Raw genomic sequence first — 27,649 nt, forward strand, 5'->3', positions numbered from 1 at the left:
GGCAGCAAACTGAATTAATAATGTAGTCTGGGTTTTATAATTTGAGGAATGGTAGTTTTGTTGTTGAATGAGGCTAGAAAGAGCCTGGAACTGGTTTAATCAAAATGATAAGTTTAGAAAAAAAATACTGGCTTATATATGCAAGAGTTGTAAAAAAAAGTTTATAAATTTTCTTTTAAATAAACTAAGTATTAACTTTGAAAAAAATATTATCTAAAAGAATAGTAAGATAGATACAAACTATAACGATGCCTGACATTTCCCCTATCTTTCCTTCCTACCACACTTCTCGGTTGAAAAACTTATACTAAAATAGATAATCAGGAGCCCCTGGGTGGCACAGTCAGTTAAACATCTGACTCTTGATTTCAGCTCAGGTCATGATCTTGCGTTGGTAGGATCGAGCCCTGTACCCAGCTTTGCATTGAGAGCACGGAGCCTGTTTGGGATTCTCTCTCTCTCTCTCTCTCTCTCTCTCTCTCCCCCTCCACTGTTTGTGCTATCTCTCTCAAAATAAAAAAAATAAAATAAAATAGATAATTATATCCTTTTATTGTTCCATTATGTTCGAAAAATTGAAACAAATCTCCACAGCATAAAAGTTAAATTTTAAATAAAAACAATGGCACTGGGCTCCTCAGTGGCTCAGTCGGTTAAGTGTCAGATTTCAGCTTAAGTCATGATTTCACAGTTTGTGAGTTCGAGCCCCACGTTGGGCTCTGTGCTGACAGATCAGAGCCTGGAGCCTGCTTTAGTTTCTGTGTCTCCCTCTCTCTCTGCCCCTCCTCTGTTAACATTCTGTCTCTCTGTCTCTCAAAAATAAATAAACATTAAAAAAAATAATGTCACTCCATTTTGTTTTTCCTGTGAAGAGCCATTATTTTGTTCACATACTCCACGAAGTTCAAAAAAAAAAAAACTGTCTTTGAAATGGAAATGGAAATGGACAAAGAGGTCACACAAAAATTCAAGTTGTACAGGAACTTGAAAGCCCCCCCCCCAAAATCCAATTAACTATCAAAGTCAGCAGACCAAATAAATGAAGAATGGAATTTAAATTGTTGTGTATACTTTTCTTATACATGATGTGTGTTAATAAATGGTACAGCACTGTCAGAAACATCATTAAACGGATTAGAAGGAAAAACTTGCATTTTCTGCGTTTGGGTAGGAATCCTGCCCCACTACAGGGGCAGGATTTTCTTTAATCTTGGTACATGAAGACGAACCCATTAAATGTAGGCTAAATAATTAATAAAGAGGTACGGAAAACAAGGAAGCAGAAACAAGTTAATTCAGACTCAACAATCTGGGCTGAACGCAGGTGAACGAGCCAGCAAAGAGCTGGCATCCCTTCTCCTGCTCTTCAAAGCATCTGTCCTCCCCAGTCCCCTTGGATAAAACAAACTCCTAAAAAAACAAAAAGTCATAAATTGAACAAACACTGCCCAACTCTCCTTACTGCTCATTATGTTTTCAATCCTCCATTAAAAGAGAAGTGAATTAATTTCATGGAAATAGTTCTCAAAAGAATTAGTGAAGGGGCACTTGACAGCTCGTGCTACTCAAAAAAACAAACAAACAAACAAACAAAAAAACCCCAAAAAACCACGTATGATTTAGTAGAATAACAAGAGACTTCTGTCATGTATTTGCGGTAATTATTGTGTAAACATTCAGGACTCTCTCCATTTGTTTACATTTATTTACAAACTGTAAGTTTCATCAATGAATCAATACAGGATCTAAAGGAAAAGTAAAGCCAACATTTTATAATAAAAGCAAATCACCGTCAGAACACAGGGAGAGATCATCCTCACAGGCTTATAAGTTTTATGAAAACAATGACTATAATAACGTGGGAGGTTTTTTTCCAAACCCATTTGGAGTACTTTAAATGAAACAAATAGGAAATCATTAAGATTAAACATCAGCAGCAAAAGGCCTCTTTGTTAATAGCCTATCAAACAGAAGGTATTCAGACAGTGTAAAAATGAGCCAAAGTGCCTGTGTCAGGCAATTACTGTTGCCATAACTAGAATAAGCCTATCTAGTTGTGACTAAATTCAGAAGTCACTGATATGGCTAAGGTCCAAACTTTTAATAGCAAGATTAAATTACTAAAGAGGAAAAGGAGGAATAATTTTGACCACTAAGTAACCAGCAACTTAGTCCATGCATGAATTAAGGAACCATTTGTTTAGCACTAGATCAAATATTAAATCAAACTTAAAGATGACAGAGAATTATCTAGCCTACTGTCTTAAACATGGTAGACACCCAACAATGATCTTGCCTTTCTTTCTACTCCCTCGAGTCATTGATTCATTGCCTTACAGCCCTATTTACATTGTCAAGTATATAGGTTTGCCTTCTCTGTACAACTGGACTGAGAAACAGTAATTGTTTCACTCACAGATAGACACACTTTTCATTCTACCATATGTCTCACATGTGCTATCTACAAAGGGTATTTTTGTAGGTGGGACTGACATAAAGCTCAAGAAAGATACATTAGGATACTCTGGCTGCATAGAATATTCATCTAAAAGTTGCTTAAAAATAGTTTGTATTTTTAATATTATTGTTGTCATTAATTTTTGCCTGAGGTAGGATCCAGACTCCTTCCATACTTTGTTCTGTTACCCTCAGTTTATCTCCTTCCTCGCAGTTGCAGGATACACGCAGGGCCATGCAGCCTACTCTCATGCAATAACATGTCTCTGTCTTTTTTTTATCAGGAACAGACCTCTTTCCCAGAAATCCCCAGCAGACTGGCCTCATAACTCATTGGTCAGAGCTGTGTCATATGGCCACTCCTTCCCGCAAAGAAAGATAGGAGAGTAAGTAAGGTGGGAGAGAGTCCTGTCAATGTGCAAAAAAAAGAGAGGAGAGTGAATACTGACTAGATAATATCAGCAATATTGTTATACAAGATGATAAGCCAGGTCATTTATAATATTTGTAAATAAAGAGGTTCTAGATGTAATATATATCTAATGCTATGGACTTAATTGTGTCATTCCCCAAACCCCCTTTCATGTTGAAGCCCAAATCCTTAATGTCACTGTGTTTGTACAGATAGGGCTTTTGGGAGTTAATTAAGGTTAAATAAGGTCATAAGGGACCCTAATCTGACTGATCCTGGTGCCTTTACAGGAAGGGAAAGAAAAGCTATCTATCTCTTTCCAACATGTGAGGACATAGTGAGAAGATGGCCATCTACAAGCCGGGAGGGGAGCTCTCACCAAGAGCCAAAGAAGTCAGCACCTTGATATTTAGACTTCCCAGAATAAGAGAAATAAATTTCTGTTGCTTAAGCCACCCAGTCTGTAGTACTTTGTTATGACAGCCAAGCAAACTAATACATCTAGGAAAGAAAAATCTTGCCACCCTTCTTTCTTCAGTGGGACTGTACATGGTTGAATGAGTACTAGCATAAACTGGAAACATTCCAAGAGCTCTTTTCCTCACTCTTTGAATGGATGGTTCATGAGCATGCTCCTACTTCAGCCCCATCCCCAAAGATCAATCTTTTAGAGACTTTTTATTTAAGTAAACAGTCACTTGGTTTAAATCCTAATCTTCTTAGATCCAAAGTCAGCAGTATCTCTGGAGTGTAACAATCATTCTATTGCCAAAATATCAGCACAATACATGTTAACATAAAGCTTTAAAAAGGAGACAAAAAACCAGAAAATCCCATGCCTGTCCAGTTCTTACATTTTTTTCAAGCCAACAGAAAATGTTAAGAAGAAAATGGGTTACAAAAGTTCAGTGTTTGTTTCTCAGCAAATTAGGGAGCAAAAAAGAAGAAAAAAAGACACATTCTGCTATATTATCACTTTCCAATTTCTGACCAAACCCCTGTAGTTTTCATCACGCATCATTTTTGTGATTAATGATGTGCACCCAGTTAATGGAAAACAGCAGATTAGGTTTCCACTAATAGTGTTGGAAGTTATGTCTGTCTGCTTCATTTGGTAACAACCTCACTGTTCAGTAAGAAACTAATGGATGTAATCCCAGAGCAGAACTGAATTTTATGCATACAAGACAGGTCAGATTTCCAGACTGGAAAAAATTACACTTTTAGAGGTGTGCTGATCTTCAGTTGAAATTTAACACTGAGATAATGCCTCATAATGTTTTGAGTGTTTTTTCTTTCTTTTTACTTCTATTTAGTGATCAATTTGAAATCTTACAGCACTCAGTTGAGGCCTATAAACATAGGTAGAATTAGCAACTTGTAACCACAGCAAATTAAAAAAATATATAATATGAAACTTTGTATAATTAGTATACTGAGCCGAAAAGACATTTATTGCTCTGAAGACACAGATAAGAAAAAGTTCCTTATATATATCACTGCAATGCTTATATCATAAGCAAAATTATGTTTGCCTGTTCGCTTTCACTATATAAAGTGTTGGCTCCAAATAACTGCAGTTTAAGAAAAAAATGTGGTACAGTGAAAAGCATACTAATCTAAAAATACAGGAATCAAGAGACAAGGATTAAAGTCCCATTTATGCCTCAAATTACTTTGGAAACAAACCTATCTTTTGTTTTCATTTTCCCCACTATATTTTACATTTATCTCTCTTAAGTCATTTAACAAATACTATATTGTCTCAAGTTTTATCTCTATGTATTTCACATTTCCCATCTGGACTAGGCCCCTTAAGGACAGACCCCCACATCTGATTTACAGTTTTATTTCCCCTAGTCCCCAGCTAGAATGTAAGCTTCCGGAGAAAAGGGACTTTGCCTGTATGTCCCCAGGGGTTAGCATGGTGTGACCTCATGTTAATAAGCTGTCAAATAAGTAGACATTTTAATAAAAACAAAACATGGAAAGAATAACACTAAGGAGGAGGAATGAATCAGCAGGCACAGAGACTTCTTAGGGCAGTGAAAATCCTCTGCATGATGCTACAGTGACAGATACATGTCATTATACACTTGTCTAAACTCCTAGAATGTATGGCACCAGGAGTGAACCCTAAAATAAAATTAACAATGGACTTTGAGTGATTACTTCATGTCAGTATGGGTTTAGCCACTGAAGTGAGTGTACCACTCTGGTGGGGGATGGTGAGAATGGGGGAAGCTATGGCATGTGTGGGGACAAGAGGTATATGAGAAATATTTGTACTTTCCTCTGTTAAAAAAATTAAGTCTTGAGAAAAGAAAAAGAAAAAGAAGAAAAGGAAAAAGAAAAAGGGAAAGAAAAAGAAAAAGAGCATGCTTTCAAAACAGAAGAAAATGCTGGGCACATATGAAATCCAATATAGAGCTCACAAATGTTTCATTTACCCATCATGTTTATCTATCTTTTGGCAAACACATACTCTGTGTCAGACACTTTCCTATATATATAATATATATTGTATATATTCACTCACCTAATACAGCAACCCAATAAATAGATAGGTATTGTTGTCATCCTCATGTTTCAGAGAAGGAAATTATAGCCAAAGAAATTAAGGAATAGATTTAAGGCTGTACAACTGCTAAGGCACAGAGTCGAGATTCACCCAGGAAGAACTGGCTCCAAAGTCTATGAGCCTATACTGATCTTTGAGGTAACCAAAATTCATAATTTCACCTTTATTTCATAATTTCATATGTATAATTTATTTTTCCTTTCTCAAATAAGAGTTTGCATTTCTTAGGGTTAAAACCTGGTATCTTCTCATTATTAAATACTCCACAGCATAATCAATCTCCTGTTCAGGCATCTTCTATGTAGGCGTCTGGCAATATGGAATTTCTAGGAAGGGGAAATCACACGGAAGACATACTACGTCTGTTTCAGATTTTTACTTCAACAGAAAAAAGGAAAAGAGAAGGGCCAGCTTGTAGAGAGGTTTTTTGTTTGTTTGTTTTACCTCACTTCCAGGAGTATGATTTTTATATAAATATTATCCTATACTAATTAAGGTAGTAGCATTCTGGAGCAATTTTCTTTTTGATTGTCGTTGATGAAGTTGATGGTAAGGAGTATATTGGAGGGATAATCAGATAGTGAATGGATTAGGCCAATAAGAGATAGGATTCTCCACTAGAAATACAAAAGAAAAGGGAATTTTAAAAATCAGAAGGTTAAAAACTTCCTCTTTAAGAAGTTTTGGAAAGTGTAAAATTGAAGTTTAATAAACTGTGGAATGAGGAAGAACAGTTTCTATGCATATCATAACTCTACTCAATCTAGAGTCTAGGGAAAAAAATATATATGCAGTGTTTCTTTAAGAATTAAAAAGTAGGTAGGCTTGCAACATAGCACAATGCAATGGCTACATTTTAATTTTTAAAAATCCAAAAAGATTCTACATTAAGCAATAATCAAAAGTTTTTCATGCTATTTCCTAATAGCAAAAATGCTACATAAAGAGTTTACGTTGTGCTGGTTGTTTCTAATAACCTAGTGTACAGGTACAACTAGGTATCTAAATGACAGAATCAATGAAATCATCAATCAAGTAATTTATTGAGCACTAAGCACATGAATAAAAATTATTCTACTCTGTTTTTTGCTGTCATTGATTGTGAAGTTTTGCAGGTTAAGGAAAACAGATGTGGAAGAAACATAATCACTTAAGTAGTGATCTATTGCTCAAATTTCAATCTGCAAGAAAGAAGCGTTTACCTATAAGTTCCAAGTTATGTAGTAATCTTTTTCTCTGACAAGAGCTCTCCAGAAAGATCTCACTGGCCAGGCTGGAACTTCCACAGGCACTTTTTGCATAACTTGCTTAAAATAAGCTAAGGAGCTTTGTCATGCAAAGAAGACTGAACAAAAGAAGCATCCAGTTCTCGATTGTATAACTCCACATTAAAATTAACCTTGCAGAAATGGTGCCACAAGAAAATGTTACCAGTATCAATGACTCAAAGGCAGATCTTGCAAAAAATAAGAAAAGGTAATTATATGTATACTATTTCTCAGTTGTGAAGGACCATTAGCATGATACCTAGATATATTATTTGTTGGATTTATCAAAATCCACCTTTATGTTTTCCTTTAAAGATATAACTAACAATTTGATTCCTTAGAGAACAATCTATATAGATAGCAAATAGCAAACACTGTTGAATACAGGCTGTCTGACTCCAGAAACCAAATTTTTGACAATTTCACTAATTTGTTATTTGGGCTTAAATTTATTTTAAGAAGGCTGAATCCGTTGACAGTTCTATTTGGTTAAATCAGCTTTTTCTTTTCAGTGTTAAACTCCAATGACAGTTTCTAGTGAAGTCAGTGTAATGACAATGCGTTGTGAAGGTGACCCAGCCAATGACGACCCACTGTTATCAGAGATGAGCCCACTGATCTTGCTGCTAGTGAGTTAGCATCAATTTCATACACTTTCAGCCACGCACCTCCCACATGCAGCCCTCCCAGAGCTATGGGCCCTGGAAAAGCAGACAGCTCTCCTAGACCAAAGAACAACATCCTTCAGTTCAGGAATAACAGAATCAACTAGTACCTGATGAAAATCCATTGAAATTCCAATAAACACATAAATTTGAACAAAGAACCTTACCTGTGGAACCATACCTAGGAAGTAAGAAGCTTTTTAATAAAATAGAAAAATCAACACACGACAAAGCAATTAAAACAAGGTATTGTGTTCCCTCCCCCAGGAATAAAGACAAGTTTAACCTGAATGTTTAACCTGAATTTAAAAATGTTCATTTTTAAAAAGCAGAAATGAAACTGTTAGTTTATAAATGACTCACGGATCAAAATAAAATATACTATCTATCTATATGTATATATGTATATCTATATGTAGATAAGTTTAAATCTAAACTTATAAGTTTAGAAGTTTAAATCTAAAGACCTAACATAAAAGTAAACTTTCAAGAGTTGGTTTTCTGTATCCAGGGGCAGGTTCCCCAGCTATTGAAAGTATAGGGTTCTCATGAAACTTTTCATAAACCTAAACAGGATAAAGTGAAGAAGCCATTACCACTAATTTATATGGAAAAATTTTTGAGTGTTCCCAGACCCAAAAATAATCTCTTAGCCTTTTCAGATACCTTCGGACACATCTTGCTAACAGATGCACTAAATAAATTCAGATAAAGAACAGATGCTCACAGACACAGTTCAAAGATATGGTGGCTTGATGCTAAGACGCTAGGAAGGAGCTTGGTGGGGCCCCTCAAACAGCTGGGCGGTGTGCTGCTTCCATAATGGCTAGCTGCAAAAACAAAGTCTGAGTGCTATTTTAATTTTTCATCTTTTTTCATAAAAGCAGAAATCTAGGGCACCTGGGTTGCTCAGTCAGTTAAGTGTCTAACTACTGATTTCAGCTCAGGTCATGATCTCCTAGTCCTGAGATTGAGAGACTGAGCTCTATATGGGGCTCCACACTAAGCGTAGAGCCTGATTACAATTCTCTCTTTTTCCCTCTGCCCCTTCCTTGCTCATGTGTGTGCCCGCACTCTACCTCTCAAAAAAATAAAAATAAACAAAAAAATATTTAATAAAAATAGGGCGTCTGGGTGGTTTAGTTGGTTAAGTGTCTGACTCTTGATTTCAGGTTGTGATCTCACCATTGATGAGAAGGAGCCCCGCATCAGCCTCCATGATGACAGTGTGGAGCCTGCTTGGGATTCTCTCTCTCCCTCTTGCTCTCTGCCCCTCCCCCACTCACACTTTCTCCTTCTCTCTCTCAAAAATAAAATAAATAAACTTTAAAAAGTAAAAATAGGGGCGCCTGGGTGGCACAGTCGGTTAAGCATCCGACTTCAGCCAGGTCATGATCTCGCGGTCCGTGAGTTCAAGCCCCGCATCGGGCTCAGGGCTGATGGCTCAGAGCCTGGAGCCTGTTTCCGATTCTGTGTCTCCCTCTCTCTCTCTGCCCCTCCCCCATTCCTGCTCTGTCTCTCTCTGTCCCAAAAATAAATAAAACATTGGAAAAAAAAAAGTAAAAATAATAAAAAAATAAAAATAAGCCACTGCTGTTCTTTTTTTTTTTTTTTTAAAGGCAGAAATCCTCTTTGGATTTATTTTGGTTATCATAATGGTTTACTAAAACTCTACTTTAGTAAAAACAAGGTGGCATAAGGCAATGTTTCAAAAAGTAGGGGAAATCTACTGAACCTAATGGAGAAGATTACCGAACAACTCTCCAAACTGGTAAATGATCTTTTTTTGTTAAACCATATAAAATCTGCCTCACAACACATGAAGTAGATATTGATATCATTTGTTACCTGGTTTAATCATAATTAAATTAAGTATTTCTGGTGGAAAAAAAAAAAAACAAAGACATGTGGACTTTTCTTTTTTTTGTTTGCTTATTTTTAAACTCCATGTAACTGACAAAAATGTAAACAATTATTCAAAACGCCTCCCCCTTAGATGACATAATTCATGAAACACTATTTTATGTATTTTCTTAAATGTTGTTGTCAGGAAGTCAGCAAACCAATCCAGTTTGAATAGTGCACTCAAATCAAAAAGACTTTTTCTTCCTGAACAGACACATGGAAGTATGTGTTAATAAGTAGTTCGCTGCCAAACAACCAACACATTTTGACACTAAAACTACGTTTTTTTCTGTATGTGGAAATGTTCTCTCTACTTTGAAGGTTTTGTGCCAATGCATTTCAACATTTCCTCAAGAATAGGGCTAGAGGAGGGCGAAAGAGATCATCTCTTATTCCAATGAGCTAGTGCTTTTCTCTAAGTATTACATACACAGTGAGAGCCAATGACATTAAAGCATAAACCAGGAAAGGTCAGATGATTACCTGATATTCATTGGGCCAAAAGGTGCTCACTGCTAGCTCAGCCCGAAGCCAATCTCTACCCGTGAATCCAGTCACATTCCAAATTGGATTGGCAAGAGGTCCTTTATTCACCCTAACTAATATGTTCAAAGTGCCAGGATTCAACCCCTTCTGGCTATATAACAGGTAACTGAAATCAATACAGTGAGTGTCGTTCTCCTTCATTGTAGGCAGCTGAAGTCGGGCTTTTTCTCCAGGGTCATGATCTGAAGAGTCCACTATCATATAGGAACCTGAAATGACATTACATATAATAAAGCTAAATAGACATGTAAGCAAAAAGGAATACCTAATAACAGAAGAAATACTAAAAATAATACCAATCCATTTTGAGCATTAAATTTAACTCAGAAAGACTGGCTTCCAGAATGGATCCATAGAAAGATATCAAACAAGTAAGCAGGTGAATTCAATTTTTAGTAACAGACATTGTTCAAAGTACATAATATGCATTAATTCATTACTCTCTGAAACAGCCTGTTCATAAATTACTAAACTGAGGTACATTTAGTAGCTTATTCAAAGTCAAATAGACTAGGTAGAGCCTGATTCAAATCCAGATCCCCACTGTAAAAGTCTCTAGTCTTACTAAAAAAGATCTTTTATTACTAAACAAGCAAACGAACAAGAGGAATACCTTACTGGCCTGGTTTACATAGGGGGTACAGGCTTCCTTCTCCCTATCATAATACCATTGCAAAGAGATGGGTTAACTTAGAGTGCAGACAAAATCATTTCTGATTGCAGATTCCCAGATCATCATTTATAAAAGTGGGGTTTTTGCAACGTACTAACCGCATTGAACTTAAGTTCAGGGAATAAGGATACTTTGCAATGTAAATCTGAGGACAGAAGTTGAAAATGTCAGATGTTTAGATCTGAGAATCAGACACATAGTGGATTTGCCTACTTGGAGCCTTGCCCACCAAGCGTTCAGCTAATCACCATTGCTCTTGGCCCCAATTCTGCCATAGTCCCTGCATATGCTCCCTAGAGCAGAAAGAAACCTGGCTTGAAAATACTAGTCTAAGTCCATTACCTTAAATTTAATAAATGTTTATTGGTTGTCTGTAGCAGGGAGGTACAGGGCATAAGGAGCCCCAACATCACCGTTCCCCCCTCAAAAACAGTCTTAGCGCTAAGTACCAAAATGGGTCTTATACATCAGCTGCTGCTACTAGGAGTCCAAGGACCTCTGCAGAAAAACCACCAGTTTTTTTTTTTCATGTCACTGTGGATTTTAACAATTATACCTATCACCAAAATGGAAATATACCTATTTGTCACACTTCAGGTAGAACACAAATGTTATTATAATTTTTCCTCTAGGATTTCATTTTAACCAGAACATATTAGGTGTAGTGTTACAGAATCCAGTATTAAAAGGGTGACACTTGGACCTTTCTTCCTGACCAATCAACCCTGTTTCCTCTCCTAAAATACAGTCATTTTTACATAACACACCAAATACTCATTGACTACCAGTCTAACTAGTTCAATTAACTCCAAAAGCAAGTTCAAATCATGGTAGGTAAGAGGACTTTTTACTACCTAAGAAACCAAAATTTCGAATCTGACCAATTGCCATTCTAGAGTTCAGAACTCTTGTAAAGATTTCACATGATGACACTATCAGTTATCAGGCAAAGTATGGAATAAGCTTATGCTAGTGACAGTAACTGACATTACTTCCACTACATTTTTGTCAGTTTTCATTTTCTTTCATAACCTGGAAATGCTTTTAATTTTTCTTCCTGATTCTCACAGATTGCATGCACATTAACAGAATAAATTGGTCATGTATATTTTTGGAGAAATTATGTCCTTTTTTTTTTTTTGAACAGGATATCCTGGATCCCAACCCAATTTATATAAGCAGGATGTTTCTATTCTTGGTTATACTCACATTCTGAGGTCCATGCCTGATCTGCCAAGATGTCTTTCAGATTCACCATAAGCAGAGCAGACTACTAATCACTTTTAACTAAAACCAGGCATGAGATCTTAGATAAGTTATTTAATGTTTTGGGGCTTCAGCTTCTTCACAAACATGTGACCTACTTCTCCAATGCTAGATCAGTTTTGGTTTTTTTGTCCCCAGTGACATATGATGGCAGTAGTAGATTTAAATTATTTTTACAAGTCTTCATCAATTATGCTTCCTGATTGTCAATTTCTTTTTTTATTTAAAAAAATCTTTTTTAAGTTTATTTATTTTTGACAGAGACAGAGTATGAGCATGAGCTGGGAGGTGCAGATAGAGAGAGAGGGAGACACAGAATCCGAAGCAGGCTCCAGGCTCCGAGCTGTCAGCACAAAGCTTGATGCGGGGCTCGAACTCACCAACCGTGAGATCATGACCTGGGCCCAAGTTGGACGCTTAACCGACTGAGCCACCCAGGCACCCCTGATTGTCAATTTCAAAGTAGCACTCTCTAAATGACTTACAGGCTTTCAAATCATTATTTCCTTCCATTATAAAATAAGCTTTGGCATAAAATATGCTTTGTCATACATCTTAATTACATAGTGTGATATTTACCATTAAGACCATTTAGCAATTTTTACCCAGCTGCACTTTCAAGCTATGATAATGTTCTTATTAAGGAAATGGGATGAGCACAGTATATTAATTTATAGGAATTACCAATTGATCATTAGAAAAGACAAAAGTCACAAAATAAAAGTTTGTTCAAACTATTCAAGCATTTCAAGTTAATTTTTTTTTTCAGTGCTGATATTTCATTTCCATAGAATGTTCTTGCTAAATGGGCTTCTTACAATGCTACCTGACTACTGCTACATTTTCCAAGTGTTATGAAATAATATGCATTTATTGCACAGTTCCAGAAAGGAAGAAGCAAGCAATAACACCAAAAAGCCAATCGAATACTTCTGCCAAGTGATTTCATACAGTGGCAATTTACCCAGCAGGTACCATGGAGGTAACTGCCTATTTGACATAAGAGTTACTTCCATCATCCCAAACATATAGAACACAATGCTATTCTTATCAACTCCTAAAAATTACTTCTACAGTCTCCCAGAATAACTGGCTACAACACTTAGCTTCAGAATATTCTATAACATGCATTTTCCTCATTCTTTATGTCCTAATTTAAGCTTATTTACTATAGTTCTGTCACCAGCTAACTAATCCCTCAGGTTTCTAATAAGCATTCAGTTCTATTTAGTTGTGATTTAACTATCTCCAGACTTAATAATGAAACATCTGTGTCATACATATATTATGTACTAAATTTTAATTGATGTAATTTCTTTAATGTGGCCTTACAAATATTCCTTACATTCTCTTGAGCAACGGAATTCTCAAATATATCATTTAAGACATAAAAGAAAAACTAAACTTATAATAATATTTTTTTTATGTGTAACTTTTTTGGAGAGCGTTTTGACAATGAGAATCAAAAACCTTAAAAGCAATAGATCCCCTCTGCTGGTGATGACAAACAGAAGAATGTAAATTAGATAAACAATTTGTTTATGTACAAAAATATAGTTTTTTAAAAAAAATATCCATCTCATCATTATATTATTTAAAAAAATTTTTTTTAACATTTATTTATTTTTGAGACAGAGAGAGACAGAGCATGAACGGGGGAGGGGCAGAGAGAGAGGGAGACACAGAATCGGAAGCAGACTCCAGGCTCTGAGCCATCAGCCCAGAGCCTGACGCGGGGCTCGAACTAACGGACTGCGAGATCGTGACCTGAGCCGAAGTCGGACGCTCAACCGACTGAGCCACCCAGGCGCCCCTCATTATATTGTTTAAAAAAGAGAAAAACAGGGGCACCTCACTGGCTCAGTCAGTAGAGCACACGACTCTTGACGCCCGTTGCGTGTGGACATTACTTGCAAAAATCTTTTAAAAACTTAAAATAAATACAATAGAGAAAACAAAAGTATTTTAAACACCCAATAACAGGCAATTTGTAAAATTATGGTAAATCAGTTTGATGAATAATTATGCAGTAATTGAAAACAAATTACTAAAACCACTTGATGGAAGATGTTCACAATATGCTAAGTAAAATAGGCAATTATAAAACATTATAATCATTTAAAATATATATATGTAAAATAAATACAATTGTGTATGTGTATGTGTTCATTTATATGTACACATAAACATGCACATATGACTGGAACAAAAGAAAATATAGCAAGTAGTTAACTATATTATCAAGGGGAGCTATAAATGTCTTCTGTTTTCTTGTTTTTATGTACATTCACCGAATGTTCTATAATGAACATGCATTAGACTTGTACTTTACAAAAAGAAAGAGAGACTATGTGAATACTATCTTACCTAAGTAACATCAAATAAACAATGAGAAATATTTAGGAAACAAACATAGGTATTTGCCTTTCAAAAATAAATCCTATTTGCATCCTACAGATTAACGGCACCTTGGCTTTCAAGAAAACACAATACAAATATCAGAAACTTCTTACCTCAATTCATTAAAGGAGGGCAGTGAGTACTTACACTAAATGCAGTCTTTACTTAAAAGAATAACCAAAAAAAAGTCCCATTTTCCTAAATGCCATAGTCTAATATCTAGATGAATAAATAATGCGCTATGAATTTTATATATTAATGAAAATTTTATCTTTGAGATACACGTCCAGGAATAGGATTAACTGAAAAAAATAATAAATGATAAATACGTTTCCATACTTCATCCAGAACTCCATTATATCCTTTAGTAGACTAACATAATATTTTATTAAGTCAATTCTTATTCAAAATCCAGTGAATGTGCCCTATTAATTAAACTGAGAGAGGCGCACCTGGGTGGCTCAGTCAGTTGAGAATCTGACTTCGGCTCGGGTCATGACCTTGCAGTTCATGAGTCTGAGCCCTGCGTCGGGCTCTGTGCTGACAGCTCAGAGCCTGGATCCTGCTTCAGATTCTCTATCTCCCTCTCTCTCTCTCTGCCCCTCCCCCTGCTCACGCTCTGTCTCTGTCTCTCAAAAATAAATAAAATGTTAAAAAAAAATTTTTTTTAAAGAGTTTTAAACTGAGAAAGAAATGTCCACTTCTCTGGTTGGTACTGACAACCTTCCATGAACTTGCCCTCAAGTACCTTTGCCAATTTACCTCCTACAACCTCTCACCAGGTACCTTCTCCAATCTGACAGACCTCTCACTATTTTCTCCCCATACCATGCCAATTTTCTTCTCCAGAAGAAGAAGGCTCATGCCTCTGTAAGAAAGCCTCCCCTCCTCCCAACCCCTTGCCAATTCTGGCCCATTGACCTTCCTCAGCCCCCAGTGCATGTTTAGCTCTTCCTGTCTTGAAGCTTTCTGATACACGGTCTGCCTTTCTAGTTGTGGCCCTTAATTATGGACTGCGTTTGTACAAATTTTAAATAATTTATATGGGTATTGTTTATCTCCCTCAGATGAGGGATAGAAAGCTAATTTATTCAGAGTCCCATCAGAAGAGAGAAGCCACATAGAAAATGTAAACAGCAAAAGTATACGATAACAAGTATAAACTATGAGATGCAGAAACCCTAAAGGTGTAAAGAGAAGCCTAAAGAGTAACCACAATACCCAAGGAAGAAAAAAAATGTGGAAAAGGGAGGGAGTTTGCTCAGAATCAGATCCCCTTAAAGAAGACGTAGTTTTGCAGCATAATGGATGGCGAAGAAGTTTTCTGGGTCACTCAGGCCAGAGCTAGTACCCAAGCAGGACACACTCCCATGCATCAGGGTGGCATGAGGTCGCGGGTGTGCTATGTGCATGATGGGAGGGCCACAGCAAGGTCACCAGGCCAGGGCTGGGGCCACAAGCACACAGAGACTGCGTGCCCTGTGCACATCACGGGGAAACTGCCAGCTATTCAGTATTAGCATGAAAAAAACAAAAATAGAAGCACAATTCAAACAAGAGTTAAAACACCTTCCTGCTAAAATCCCTTCGGGACCGGCTACCAACAAACTACCAAACACTTGTGTGACAAACTACATAGAGCAACACTGCACTAGCTATTAAGGAGAAATGCTTAAGTGGTCAAGCTCCACTATCACAGCGCAGATATTAAAGGGTGGATTCAGAGCTGCAAAAGCAACAAATTGCAAATGGGCACAGCATCGAACAAGAGCCTAATATGTAGAAGTTCAATAAATATTTGCTAGTAGGTTATTTGGATGAATGAATAAAGGAGAGGGAGACACAGACTAGCTCTCAAAATATAACAACATATAACTGCTGAGACAGGACCAGTTTTACCTTTATGTGAGAGAAATTATCAGAAGATGTCAAAACAGCAGCAAAAATGAAACAAACAATTGAAACTGGTTTATGTTGTTTCCAGACAGAATCATTTGATGAAAGAGTATAATGTTTTGGAAGGACGCACTTAACATTTTTATGAGAACCACTCTTGTGTATATGAAAAACTCTCAAATAAAACAAAGGTCCTCAAATGTTTTAGTCTCAGGACCCCTTTTACACTCTTAAAAATTATTCAGGACATCAAAAAGCTTTTGTTTCTGTGAGCTCTACCTATCAATATTGACCATATGAGAAATTCAATTATGAAGTCTCAAAAAAGATTATTAACTCTTTTAGGATTAACAATAACAAATCCATTATATGTTAACCTAAATAACATGTTTTTATGAAAATTACTGTATTTTTCAAAACAAAAAATAGTATGTAGGGAGCACTGTTTTACATTTTTGCAAATCTCCTTCCTGTCTGACTTAATAGAAGACAGCTTCATTCTTGTTTTTAATTCTCCATTCAATCTGTTGTAATATCAGCTATCATGTAGCTTCTGGGAAATTCTACCATACACTCATGAGAAAACGAGAGACAAAAAAAGGGAAAACAATATCTTAGTGCTATTATGCCAATAGTTTTGAGCATGTTGATCCATAAAAGGGTCTTAGGGACCCTGGACCCATGCAGAGAGACAGTATATATTAATATACACAATTCTTTTTATCTTTATGCTCTAAAGAGAATATTATCAGTGCTTTTATTTATATTGAGTCTATTTCACTCATCCAGTCTCTTCAGGGTATAAAGATGTACTAAATGAAATGAAAGTTTTTCCTGGAATGATAGATGGCTAGAGAATGAAAATCAAAAATGCTGAATTTTTGTACACCAATATAAAGGGTGTATTAGTCAGGTGTCATCAGAGAAACACAACCAACAGGACATGCGCGCGCACACACACACACACACACACACACACACACAGAGATTACATGGAATTGGTTCACATGATTATGCAGGCTAAGTGATCCAGACCAAGGATAACCAAGGACATAGTTCCAGTTGAAGTCCAAAGGCTTAATATTCTACCCTAATAAGTATTGTTGTGTGTTCTGAAGACCATTCTGAATAGCTACCAAAGCACCAACACAATGTGCAAAAGTTCTTTCTTGGCACTGAGTGAGATTTTCCTAGTAGAAACAAACAACAGGCCAGAAACTGTTGGTGTGGAAAAACCAGAGACACTATACGGTAATATAGTTCTATGCCCAGCCAGCTTAAGAAGCAATAATCAGGATATCTGGGAAGAGAGAAGAGTGACAACTGAAACTGTGTTTTGGGGGTCCCAGCCCATCCAGGATGATGGTTTTCTTTGTGGTAAAATTAATGTCTCTTACACATTTCTGTTGCTATTCCCATTGTGCTAACGACAGTGCCATTGCCCTATTTTTCGATGTTTCAGGTTCTCGTTACCTTTTTTCAAGCTTCTTCCCACCCCGTGTTTCTTCATCTGATTAGGTGGCAACATAATATACCAAGTGACTAAAACTAAGAACCTAGGAATCAGTTTGATTTTTTCCCCTTCCTTTACTTGCCTCTTGTAATCCACTAGCAATTTCTACCCTCTCTACTTCCAATCTATTTCCTCAATCCATCCATTTCCCTTCATCTTCAGTAGTTTATCAAACTCCTATCATCTCTCAGGAGGATGACTAGAACCACTCCTAATAGATTTCCACACTAGCAGCCCTACAATAGTTTTCTACAGACAACCTGCTTAATTTTTTTCAAAACATACAATTGATCTTTTTCATCTCTACATTGCAATGAGAAGCAAATCCAAACTCTGTATTCAAGCCTATCAGCTTCAATATAATCTGGCCTCTGCCTTCCTCTCTCACATTATCTCCTACCCCTTTCTTCCCTAACTCAACATGCTCCAGATATAGTGGGCTTCCTTCTGCCCATCAAAAATACAATCTTATGACTGTCTCAGGTTGGAATACTCTCTACTCCACTGGATTATTTTCATCGTTCAGGTCTTGTTTCTAACAACATTTATTGGTGAAGCACTCCTTTGTCTGTTAACCAAAGTAGTTCCTTCTAAGATTCTTTCTAATGTGTATTCTTTGTTATTTCCTTCACAGCACTTGCAACTTACTGAGTTTAATTTATTTGTTTACTTGAGTGAAAAACTGCACACAAAAAATCAGTTTTCATGTATCTTGTTCATCTAAGAATCTAGAACAGTATCTGGAGCATTCAGTGTGAAGCTGAAAGATTTTTATGACAAAATCAGAACACTATTTATTAGTGTTTCTTGTTCTGCATATCCATAGCCCTTCAATAATGCTCTCCTATCTACCAAATACACAATATCTACCTGTGCATCTCCTCAGCCCTAGTGTAAACTTCTAAAGATCAGAAACTTTTTTTTCCACCTAGGACCTAAAAGAGGGATTTTTTGCACCTGTAAACTTTTGGTGAATTCAACTGAAAGCAAACAATAAATAAAGAATCTCAAAAATGGTAACTGTATTGGTTTTATTTCAAATATTAAACAAAAGAAAAATCGTGGAAACTGAAATGACTTTAAACAATATTCTCAGGGATAACTGGGTTGCTCAGTCGCTTAAGCAGCTGGCTCTGGATTTCACCTTGGGTCGTGATTTCATGGTTCATGAGATGGAGCCCCATGTGGGGCTCTGCGCCGATGGCATGAAGCATGCTTAGGATTCTCTGCCCCCCCCCCACTGCCCTTCCCCTGCTTTCTCTCTCTCTCTCTCTCTCAAAATAAATAAATAAACATTAAAAAAAAACCAACAGTGTTCTCAATCTTAATTCCTGAAAAGATTCCACCATTTTGGTAAGGTTGAGATAGGTGCCCTCACTTTTTTGCATGGTCTATTATTAATTCCACAAACTTGTACATTCTATTATGTCTTAAGATTATGCCTCTCTTCTAATGGAGCTCACTGCCTATATCATATAGTTTGTTTCTAAAAGACAGACTGAGACACCCATTATAAAATGTCAGTGTGGGAAAAGTAAACTTGTCCCTCAGATTCCAATACACAGGACTGAACTTGCATCTTAGCAGAATTCTTTTTCCAACAACTTTTCTTTCCCTAAAATGTGCCTTCCATTGTCTTGGCAAAATATAAAACCGCTTCATTGACATTGTGCAGGAATAAAATTTCTTCTAATCCCTGAGAGTAACGGCTTTGTATTTGTTCTAGGTATCCAACTGAGATTCGAATCTAGAACAGCTTCTAAAACTTTCAGACACCACGAAACACTAAAAAGGTTTCACATAAAATTAGCACAACAGTTATCCTTCTTGGGAGACTAGCCTCCTCAGGGAGTTTATCAGCTACATGGTCAGGAGTTACAGACTGGACTAAACACTGTGCTATAGTTGAACCTCCATCCCCTACATCTTAGAAAGTAGAAGCATGAATCTACCTGGCCCCTACTTTGACCACCAAAATTTTCATTTTCCTCTGTATGACACAGAAAACCTGTGCAGTATGATTATTAGAAGTGTTAATTTATATCATCTGCCTCATCTTTAGAAAAGGCTGATTTTACAATCCGCTGTGCTTTTCTCTCCAGGGTCTTTCAAGACTCCAGTTTTCCCTACCTCCAGCCCATCTATTGAACTGCCTAGCTTTAACTTTTCTCGGTCTTAGTTTCCTTATCTTGAAATCCTTCAATCCTGGAGCTCCACTCTCAGGGCTAAATGAGATTGTCTCCAAGACATGCCAAAGAACGCTGATTAAGCAAGTCCTTAATATTTGTTCCTTTGGAGATATTCATTCCTTTCTCCATCAGACAGTAGACAAAACCAAACTGGAAAATGTAGGTAAAGAACATTTTCAAAGGTAAAAAATGAGGTAAGAATGTTAAGGAGTAGTATACTCAAAATCTTCTAATTCAGAGGCACTTAACCTTTCTCAACCCTTCTGTAAATTTACCACCTACTAATCCCTTTTGTCCCAGTGGGTCAACTCTTCCCTTCCAGCTCTTTCCTTCTATGCCTCTCTAACCTTCCTTTCTAACTTTCCTTTTTTTTTCCCTGAAATCTCATGTAAATCTAAAACATTCTCCCCAGAAACACACATACCCCTTTAACTGACAACCGAAAAGGACCATAGAGCTAAGTTTAAGATCTCCTGTTCTAGGGGCGCCTGGGTGGCGCAGTCGGTTAAGCGTCCGATTTCAGCCAGGTCATGATCTCGCGGTCCGTGAGTTCGAGCCCCGCGTCGGGCTCTGGGCTGATGGCTCAGAGCCTGGAGCCTGTTTCCGATTCTGTGTCTCCCTCTCTCTCTGCCCCTCCCCCGTTCATGCTCTTTCTCTCTCTGTCCCAAAAATAAATAAACGTTGAAAAAAAAAATTAAAAAAAAAAAAAAGATCTCCTGTTCTAAGATTTGTCCAATTTCTGAAATCCTGGCACTCCTCCCATGGCTCTCACCCTACATAGCTTTTATGTTATGTGGTAATGAGATGTTTTAAGAAGCAGTTGTTAAAATGAAAAGCAACTTCAGAAAGAATAATCAGAGTTACATTACCCCAAAAAGTAAGGAAGTCTTTGTCCTGTATCCAATTTTGTAACCATCACTTGCCTTTTCAAGGGAACCCAAATTGGAAAGAACAGTGAAAGGTAAGAGAAGGTTGTATAGCCTGCTGTCTCTGGAAACTGCCTAAAGATTAAATATCATACTATCAATTCCAAGTTTTTGTCTGGCTATACTATAACCCTGTTAGTAATAGAAGGCTAGAACTCAAGGTCAGTACAGAATGAGTGTACAGTGCTCTATATTTCCATATAAATAGATATTTCCAAGGTCAATATACTCTACTCCATAATCTCAGTATGTGTGAAGGTACCAAAACTTTATTTTAATATATTGGAAGAATCGGCTTTATTTTCCCTCAACATTAATAAGAGATAGCAACTACTACTGAATAAACAATTGGCAAGTAATGGTCAATTACAGAAGAACTAAGGTTGAGCAAAGTTTCTCAACTGAGTTTTCAGGTTCAAGGAGAATCAAGCTATAAGAGCAGCTTAACTGGCAAACCAAGGAGTTGCTTCCTTTATCAAACTACAAGGACCACTAAAGTTCCTAACTATAATTAAAGATGCTTTGTAAAAAGCCCAAAAGTAAAGAATAACATATATTCCACTGTCATCCATAAAAAAGCATATTCCTAGCTACGAAATGGTTAAGAATTCAGGCTCTGAAGTCAGGAACCTGATTCCACAGCCTGGCTCTGACATTCCCCACCCCAACCATCCACCTCTCCTCTATCATTTTACTGATGAGAATCTGAGGCCCAGAAGAGATGAGTATTTTAGATATAACAAAAATACTGTTTGAGAAGATTGTTGTGGGGATTATAGAAATGGGAAATAGCAAAGTAAAAACATGTTTTTACTTTTTTGTTGTTTACAAAGTATTATCTGAACCAAAAATCTGTCTACTTGTCTTTGAAAATAGTGCCTGTCTTAGAACTCAAGACAAAGGAAAAGAAAACCAAAAGAGAATGAGAGGATAAAATCTGAGAAAAAGTAAGAAACTGAGTACACAGAAATGAAGAAGAGAGTCCAAGTGAGAGGAGAAAAAGACAAACTGTTTACACTTTAAAATCTAAGATATGGAAAGATAAGAAAAAAGAGGGAAGAGCAGGGTGGTGGAGAAAATGGGTTTATATTTATTTTCGATCTCCCCAAGTAGCTTTGTAAACTATCCAAATATGATAAAAATAAACTGAGGCCTAGAAACTAAAAAGGTAAAAGAGAATGGTTTCATCACCTCAAATATAGAGATTGGTGGTTTTGGTCACAAGATGGTTAATCATCTATAATTCCAGAATTTAATACAAAATAAAATAACATGAGACCCATTAATTAATTATTGGATCTCCTGAGCCTGCATTAATTTAAGGTAGCTTTAGTGGAATTAGGGGTTCCCAACACTAGAGCAAAGTATAATACTGGATCCTATCACTGTACTTTAGGATAACCTATTCTGTCTCTGATCCAGCTGTTATTAAAGACAAACAAACAAACAAACAAACACACCTGACTGGTTCTGAAATACCATATTAGCTAATGGTGAGGGGAAACAGCATACAAATTCTTCTCTGACTGTTGACACACAATTAATTCAACTTCCTCTTGGCAAATATAATCACCCAAGCATATTCTTCCAACAAAACATTCCTTTTACACACAAGCAGAAAAGCTGCATCATGCAAGTGACCTCCATTCCAAAAGTGCTCTTTTTGCCCTCAGAGCAACTTAGGATTGTACTTGAATGTTTCCATAAATGCTAACTTAAGGCTCAGTGCATGAACACAAACATTGAGAAACTATGTAGAGTTACAGTTCCCACACTAACTTTTTAAAGCTTCTCTCTAGGGTGTACTGTAGAAGCTAAAATAGAAAATAATTTCAGCCACAACAACAGTGGGAACTCTGACCAACAATCAAGCACAGGTGTTTCCCAGCATCCCCCCAAAGAGGGAGTGTCTTTTTTTTATGGAAAAGAGAGAATTTTAATAATTCCAAAATTTTGATTTTCAGACCATTCAATTACTACTGAAATGCCCTTTGAGCAAGTTTAAATAACTGGAAACACCTTAAGTACTCAGGATAAGATCAAATTTCTCTACTTTGAGAATAACCAGAAGTAAGAATATGTTTCCAACATGTTTTTTCTTCTAACCATAGTAATACCATGTGTTTCCCTAAGAACTCTTTACATGATTTCAAAAAAGAAAGTGATTTTTTAAAAATAGACCTGCAAGTAGTGACTAAACTCTGCAAGGACCATGAACTGTCAGTGCTTACTCCAATCGTGGTGATCTACAATCCACTAGATGCAACACAGTTCTATTGGTTGAAGAATCAATTTCATGCCCAGACACAATTTCATGCCCAGACACAGATAAGGCAATATATCCCATCTGGGACTCAAAATCCTTACATGTAATCCACAGAAATCTTGAAACGCTTATAAGCATGAACTCACAATTCATAATGCTATAATATGCATTCTTCACTTGTTTCACCCCTTCTTTTTTGCTTGAAGGCCTGTAGTCTCTTTTTCTTCTCCAGGGAGTTCAATTTCTACCGTCTCCATGAATTCCTATAACTGACCATACAACTTTGTAGGCCATTCACAAATTTCACATATCCTACCTTATAGTGTTATAATGTGTAGAATTTTCCAAACTCAACAGTAAACTTCTTAAGGTCTATTGCCTCTCCTCACGCCTTTCTACATAGTGGTCTGCACATGGCAGGTATTCCATTAATGGAAAGGATGCTGGAGTCTAACTGGAATATACTAATTAATAGAACTGTTTAAAACTGTAAAAAATATTGAATATTACCCAACCTTACAGTGAGAAAGATACTGAACATGTAAATTATTATAGTACAGAAGAATGCCAGGTTTAAGAAAGTTAAGTAACTTGCTCAAAACTCAATCCATATCTAATACTAAAACCTTCTGCTTCTATATTATACTGACTATAAGATGAATAAGAAGTTTAGTTTACCAAGAAATAATATAATTCAAATATTTTCAAATTGCATGGAAAACACAGTAAGCAAGAATTTAAAATTCTCTAGTAAATACCATTTTAGTATTTTTTCCTTCATGGGGTTTCTTCCACATGGATAAGACATTACACAAACAAGCAAAGCATCCACAAATATATGTCAAGATAAAACTGTGGTAACCTTTATAAAAGAGAGGTTGGCAATGGGATCATATAATATAAAGATATGACCTCATCCAAAAGGACTGAAGATCTTTCTGGGAAAGTGAGCTTTGAGCTGTGATCTGAAGAATGACAGGTACTAGGCTGATGAGAAGAAACAGGCAGTGGAAACCTGTATGCAAAGGACTGGAGTGGGGCAGATTATAATTAAATAAGAAGGACTGAAAGTCTGGCTAGTGTGGAGACAATGAGGGAGATGAGAATAGAAATGCAGACAGTAAAAAAAACAAAAAAACAAAAAAACAAAAAAAAAAAAAACAAAAAAACCCAAAAAGAACCAAGAAGGTCTTATGAGCAAAGAGGAGTTTGTCTTTGCATTACATGTTACAGAGAGATATAAAAAAGATTTCAAGTGAGGGAGGTGGAGGTTGCTGTGTTAAGTCAGATTTTGGAAAATCACTCTGGCTACATCCACACAGAATAGATAGGTGATGGGGTATGTGCAGAATGGATAAGGGAGATCAGTTAGGAAACACCTGCAGCATTCCAGTATGTATATGTATGTATCTAAAAGTATGGTAGTAGATGAAGGAGATGATGCAAAGCAACCATCTGAAACCTATATAAGATGTAAAAAATCAGCAAGAATTGGTGTTGCATGAGATACAGAAGTAAAGAAGAGACAGGTGCCCAGAACATACAACTATTCTTCTTGCTCATACACCCAAATAGATAGTGGTGGTATTCCTTGGCACAGTGGATAAAGATCAATTTGGGGGGAAAGATCAGCTCAAGTTCTTTATTGTAAACAATTGAATCTACTGTACCATTTTCAGGGAAAAAAAAGAATGTTATTAAAAGATATCAGGAAGCCCAAATAATGAATGACGAAGATATATTCTAGTGGACACCCATTGCTGGACACAGACAACATTGCTCCCAGCATCCAGGCTGGGTTCCGTATTTTGCTGCCTCTAGATATCTATGCTTCCACTTTCTGCAGAAGGAAATCTTCAGGGTGCCTCCTTTCTGTAGTTAATAGATTCCAGTCAAAGTTCCTTTGGGTTTTCTGAATGGTGCAGATTTGGTCACCTGTTAATATCATAACTATAAGGATGGTTGGAAAGGTGCCTGACTTGCTTCTGAGGCCATGGAAATAAGGCAAGAAATTCACCAAATATAGGAAAGGCTGCCAAAAAAGAATAACTATCATTCGAGAAAGAAGGGGCATTAATTTTGTTGAGACATACCAGAGAAGATGTCAAGCAGGCAGTTGGATATATGATTCTATATCTCAGAGGAAAGATTGTGGCTATAAACACTTATGAATCATCTGCATGAGGTTTTTTGGGTTTTTGTAAACAGTTCAACAAAATCTTAAATACTTCATAAACATAATATTAACAGTAAATGTAATTAACCAAATTAATGTCACACCACACATTACTATGGAACACAAAATACAATAATCTGGTTGCAAATCTTTTTATCACTAATAGGGATAGAAATACTACAGGAAGCAAGGGAGAAATTGATTCTAAACCTCTTATATGGCTAGCTCTGATAACTAAGAATGTTCTTACCATCTTATACTAAAATATTATTTCAATAGCAATTAACACTTTGGGTGATTTCCAAGAACCCACACAGACTCTGTCCGCAGCTGGATGAAAGCCACTTAATCTTGCACCCACAGGTGCACATAACTAGTTTGGGTATCTGGAGTGTATTCACCTCTTGACCCTCACTAAACCTATCTTTGAATCTGAACAGCCAGTTCCTGATTTATTTTTTTTTCCAAATACAAAACCAAAATTCTCTGTTGAGTATGTGTATATTTATTCTGATCAGCATTCAATTTAAAAGACAATGTGTTCCAGAAAATTTTTAAAAATTGACAAGATGCTAAAACAGACATATGCATCTGGAGGGGCAAAACTGAAACATCATTGTGATTATCCTCTTCACAGTAGTTTTGGCCTAAAAATGCTTTCTGGAACACAGAAAAGCACACAAATATCCTTCTACAACTGAAAAATGAAAATAAATAAATGAGAATCTAATGATAAGTCCACGGTGACAAGATAGCTGCAGTGACATCTGCCACATGAAGAAATTCACCCTGGTTATCAGCCCTGAGCTTCCAGGAAGGACTGGGGGCTAAGGACTTCCTTAGGCTTTGAAAGGTCCTACATGGGACACCCATCATACCACATGGCATCTGATTCCTCTTTTACAGGTAGAAATGTCCTCATGATCAATTTCCTTAGGATAGTGATGGAAAGAGTGGTTTCACCCACTTTTCTAGTCTAACCATTTATCTGGGATGAAATGCAAAGGCCCTCCTAAGCAAAACCAGACAAGGAGGGTGGTTGTAGGAGAGAGGCAGGCAGAGGAGCTCAGCAAAAGAAAGATGCAGGAGGCTGAGAAATCTAATTCAACAAACTTAATAGATTTGTTCAGATGACCTACAAGAAGGATAAGATTTCTCCAGTGGTTGGAATTTCCTCCTAAAATAAGTCACTTTGTCTAAGTATAAACTATTTCTTGGTTCTCTTTCAAATCAGTAAAAATAGCTGAGAGTCCATGGGTCTGAAGTGTCAGAGTAAACCCATATGTCTTGTAACATAAACATGGCGACCAGATAGGGTTTCCAGACTTTCATTGTTGATGAACATTTCTTTCAAGCACCAGTCTCACTATCCCGGTTTCCTTAAGGACTGCTCATTCTAACAGACCCAGCAACTGGGTAAGCATTATTACTTTTACCTTAAAAACTCTAAATGTGCAAGAAAGCATGCTCTGTTAAATCCCTATGGGCATGAAACTGTTTAAGAGTAAAACTCCTGATTCAGTGTTTCTCAAACATGAGTAAAATACCAATCCTGAAAAAGGAATACTTTCTCACAGACCTCAGTGTAAGTTTAGAGTACACACAGATAATCTCTGAGTATTAACTTATTATGGTAAGAGTTTATTAATACAAATGTAAAAAAAATCAATAAAATTTAATTAACATTTATTTAGCCTAGTAAATTGTTTTGTGGAATCATTGTTGCACATATAACATTTAATAGTGAAAAATATATACTTATTTGTTTTATACTTTATATTTTGCTTTTGGGTTGGATTCTTTTCACTTTGATCACAATGAAATATCATGTGAGTTATTGTTATTATAATCTTTGTTACTTTTCTTTGATGGTGATTTTCAGCCACTGATCCATACTTTTGATGGGCCAAAAAATGTAATAACACATTGCAAATTACAATAGGAAAACTTTAAAGCCACTTATTAAAAATTTTTACTGATTATTTATTGTTAACAAGGTTTTTCAAGCTCATACATATAAGTTCAGGAGCTGCACTGCACTATATACAGTAAAAAAAAAAGTGATCAGCTAATATAAATGTCAGTTTACTTACTATAAGTTTCCTATGCTTATGACATATATTATCTGCCACATAGTACCTAAATTCTCCCATTGCTTTCATCTGTATGAACTACCATTAAACTTTCATTAGTACCCTAAATATGATGCAATTCATACTTTCATTTAGCAAAAATATAACATCAACACAAGTGTAAACAATGTCTCTGAATTATTCCCCAATCATCCAGATCATCTTAAATGTGTATATAACTTTTGGACTCCTAAAAATAAAAACATCCAATTTTTAAAATGTTCACAGAACTCTGAGAATATGCCTACAGATGTTCACAGAACTCTGAGAATATGCCTACAGACTTAATAATACGGAACTCAGCCTCAAAGAAAACCTATCATTTACAATACAGGTAACTGTAGACAAGTACCTAAAGGCACACTGGAACAAAATCAT

The 27,649-nt window shown here is 36.4% G+C and overlaps 1 protein-coding gene across 10 annotated transcripts in view; it reads right to left on the bottom strand.

The window, feature by feature from the left end:
• PTPRK (protein tyrosine phosphatase receptor type K) overlaps nt 1–27,649 on the bottom strand; it is a 562,492-nt gene that overhangs the window by 350,241 nt on the left and 184,602 nt on the right. For all 10 annotated transcript variants that reach the window (XM_043592298.1, XM_043592299.1, XM_043592297.1 and 7 more), the window contains exon 3: nt 9,772–10,043. In XM_043592298.1, coding sequence (XP_043448233.1) covers nt 9,772–10,043 — 272 coding nt within the window. The remainder of the gene's footprint in view (nt 1–9,771; nt 10,044–27,649) is intronic.

Source organism: Prionailurus bengalensis, chromosome B2, assembly GCF_016509475.1.
Source record: "Prionailurus bengalensis isolate Pbe53 chromosome B2, Fcat_Pben_1.1_paternal_pri, whole genome shotgun sequence".
In the NCBI taxonomy this organism is placed as follows: Eukaryota; Metazoa; Chordata; class Mammalia; order Carnivora; family Felidae; genus Prionailurus; species Prionailurus bengalensis.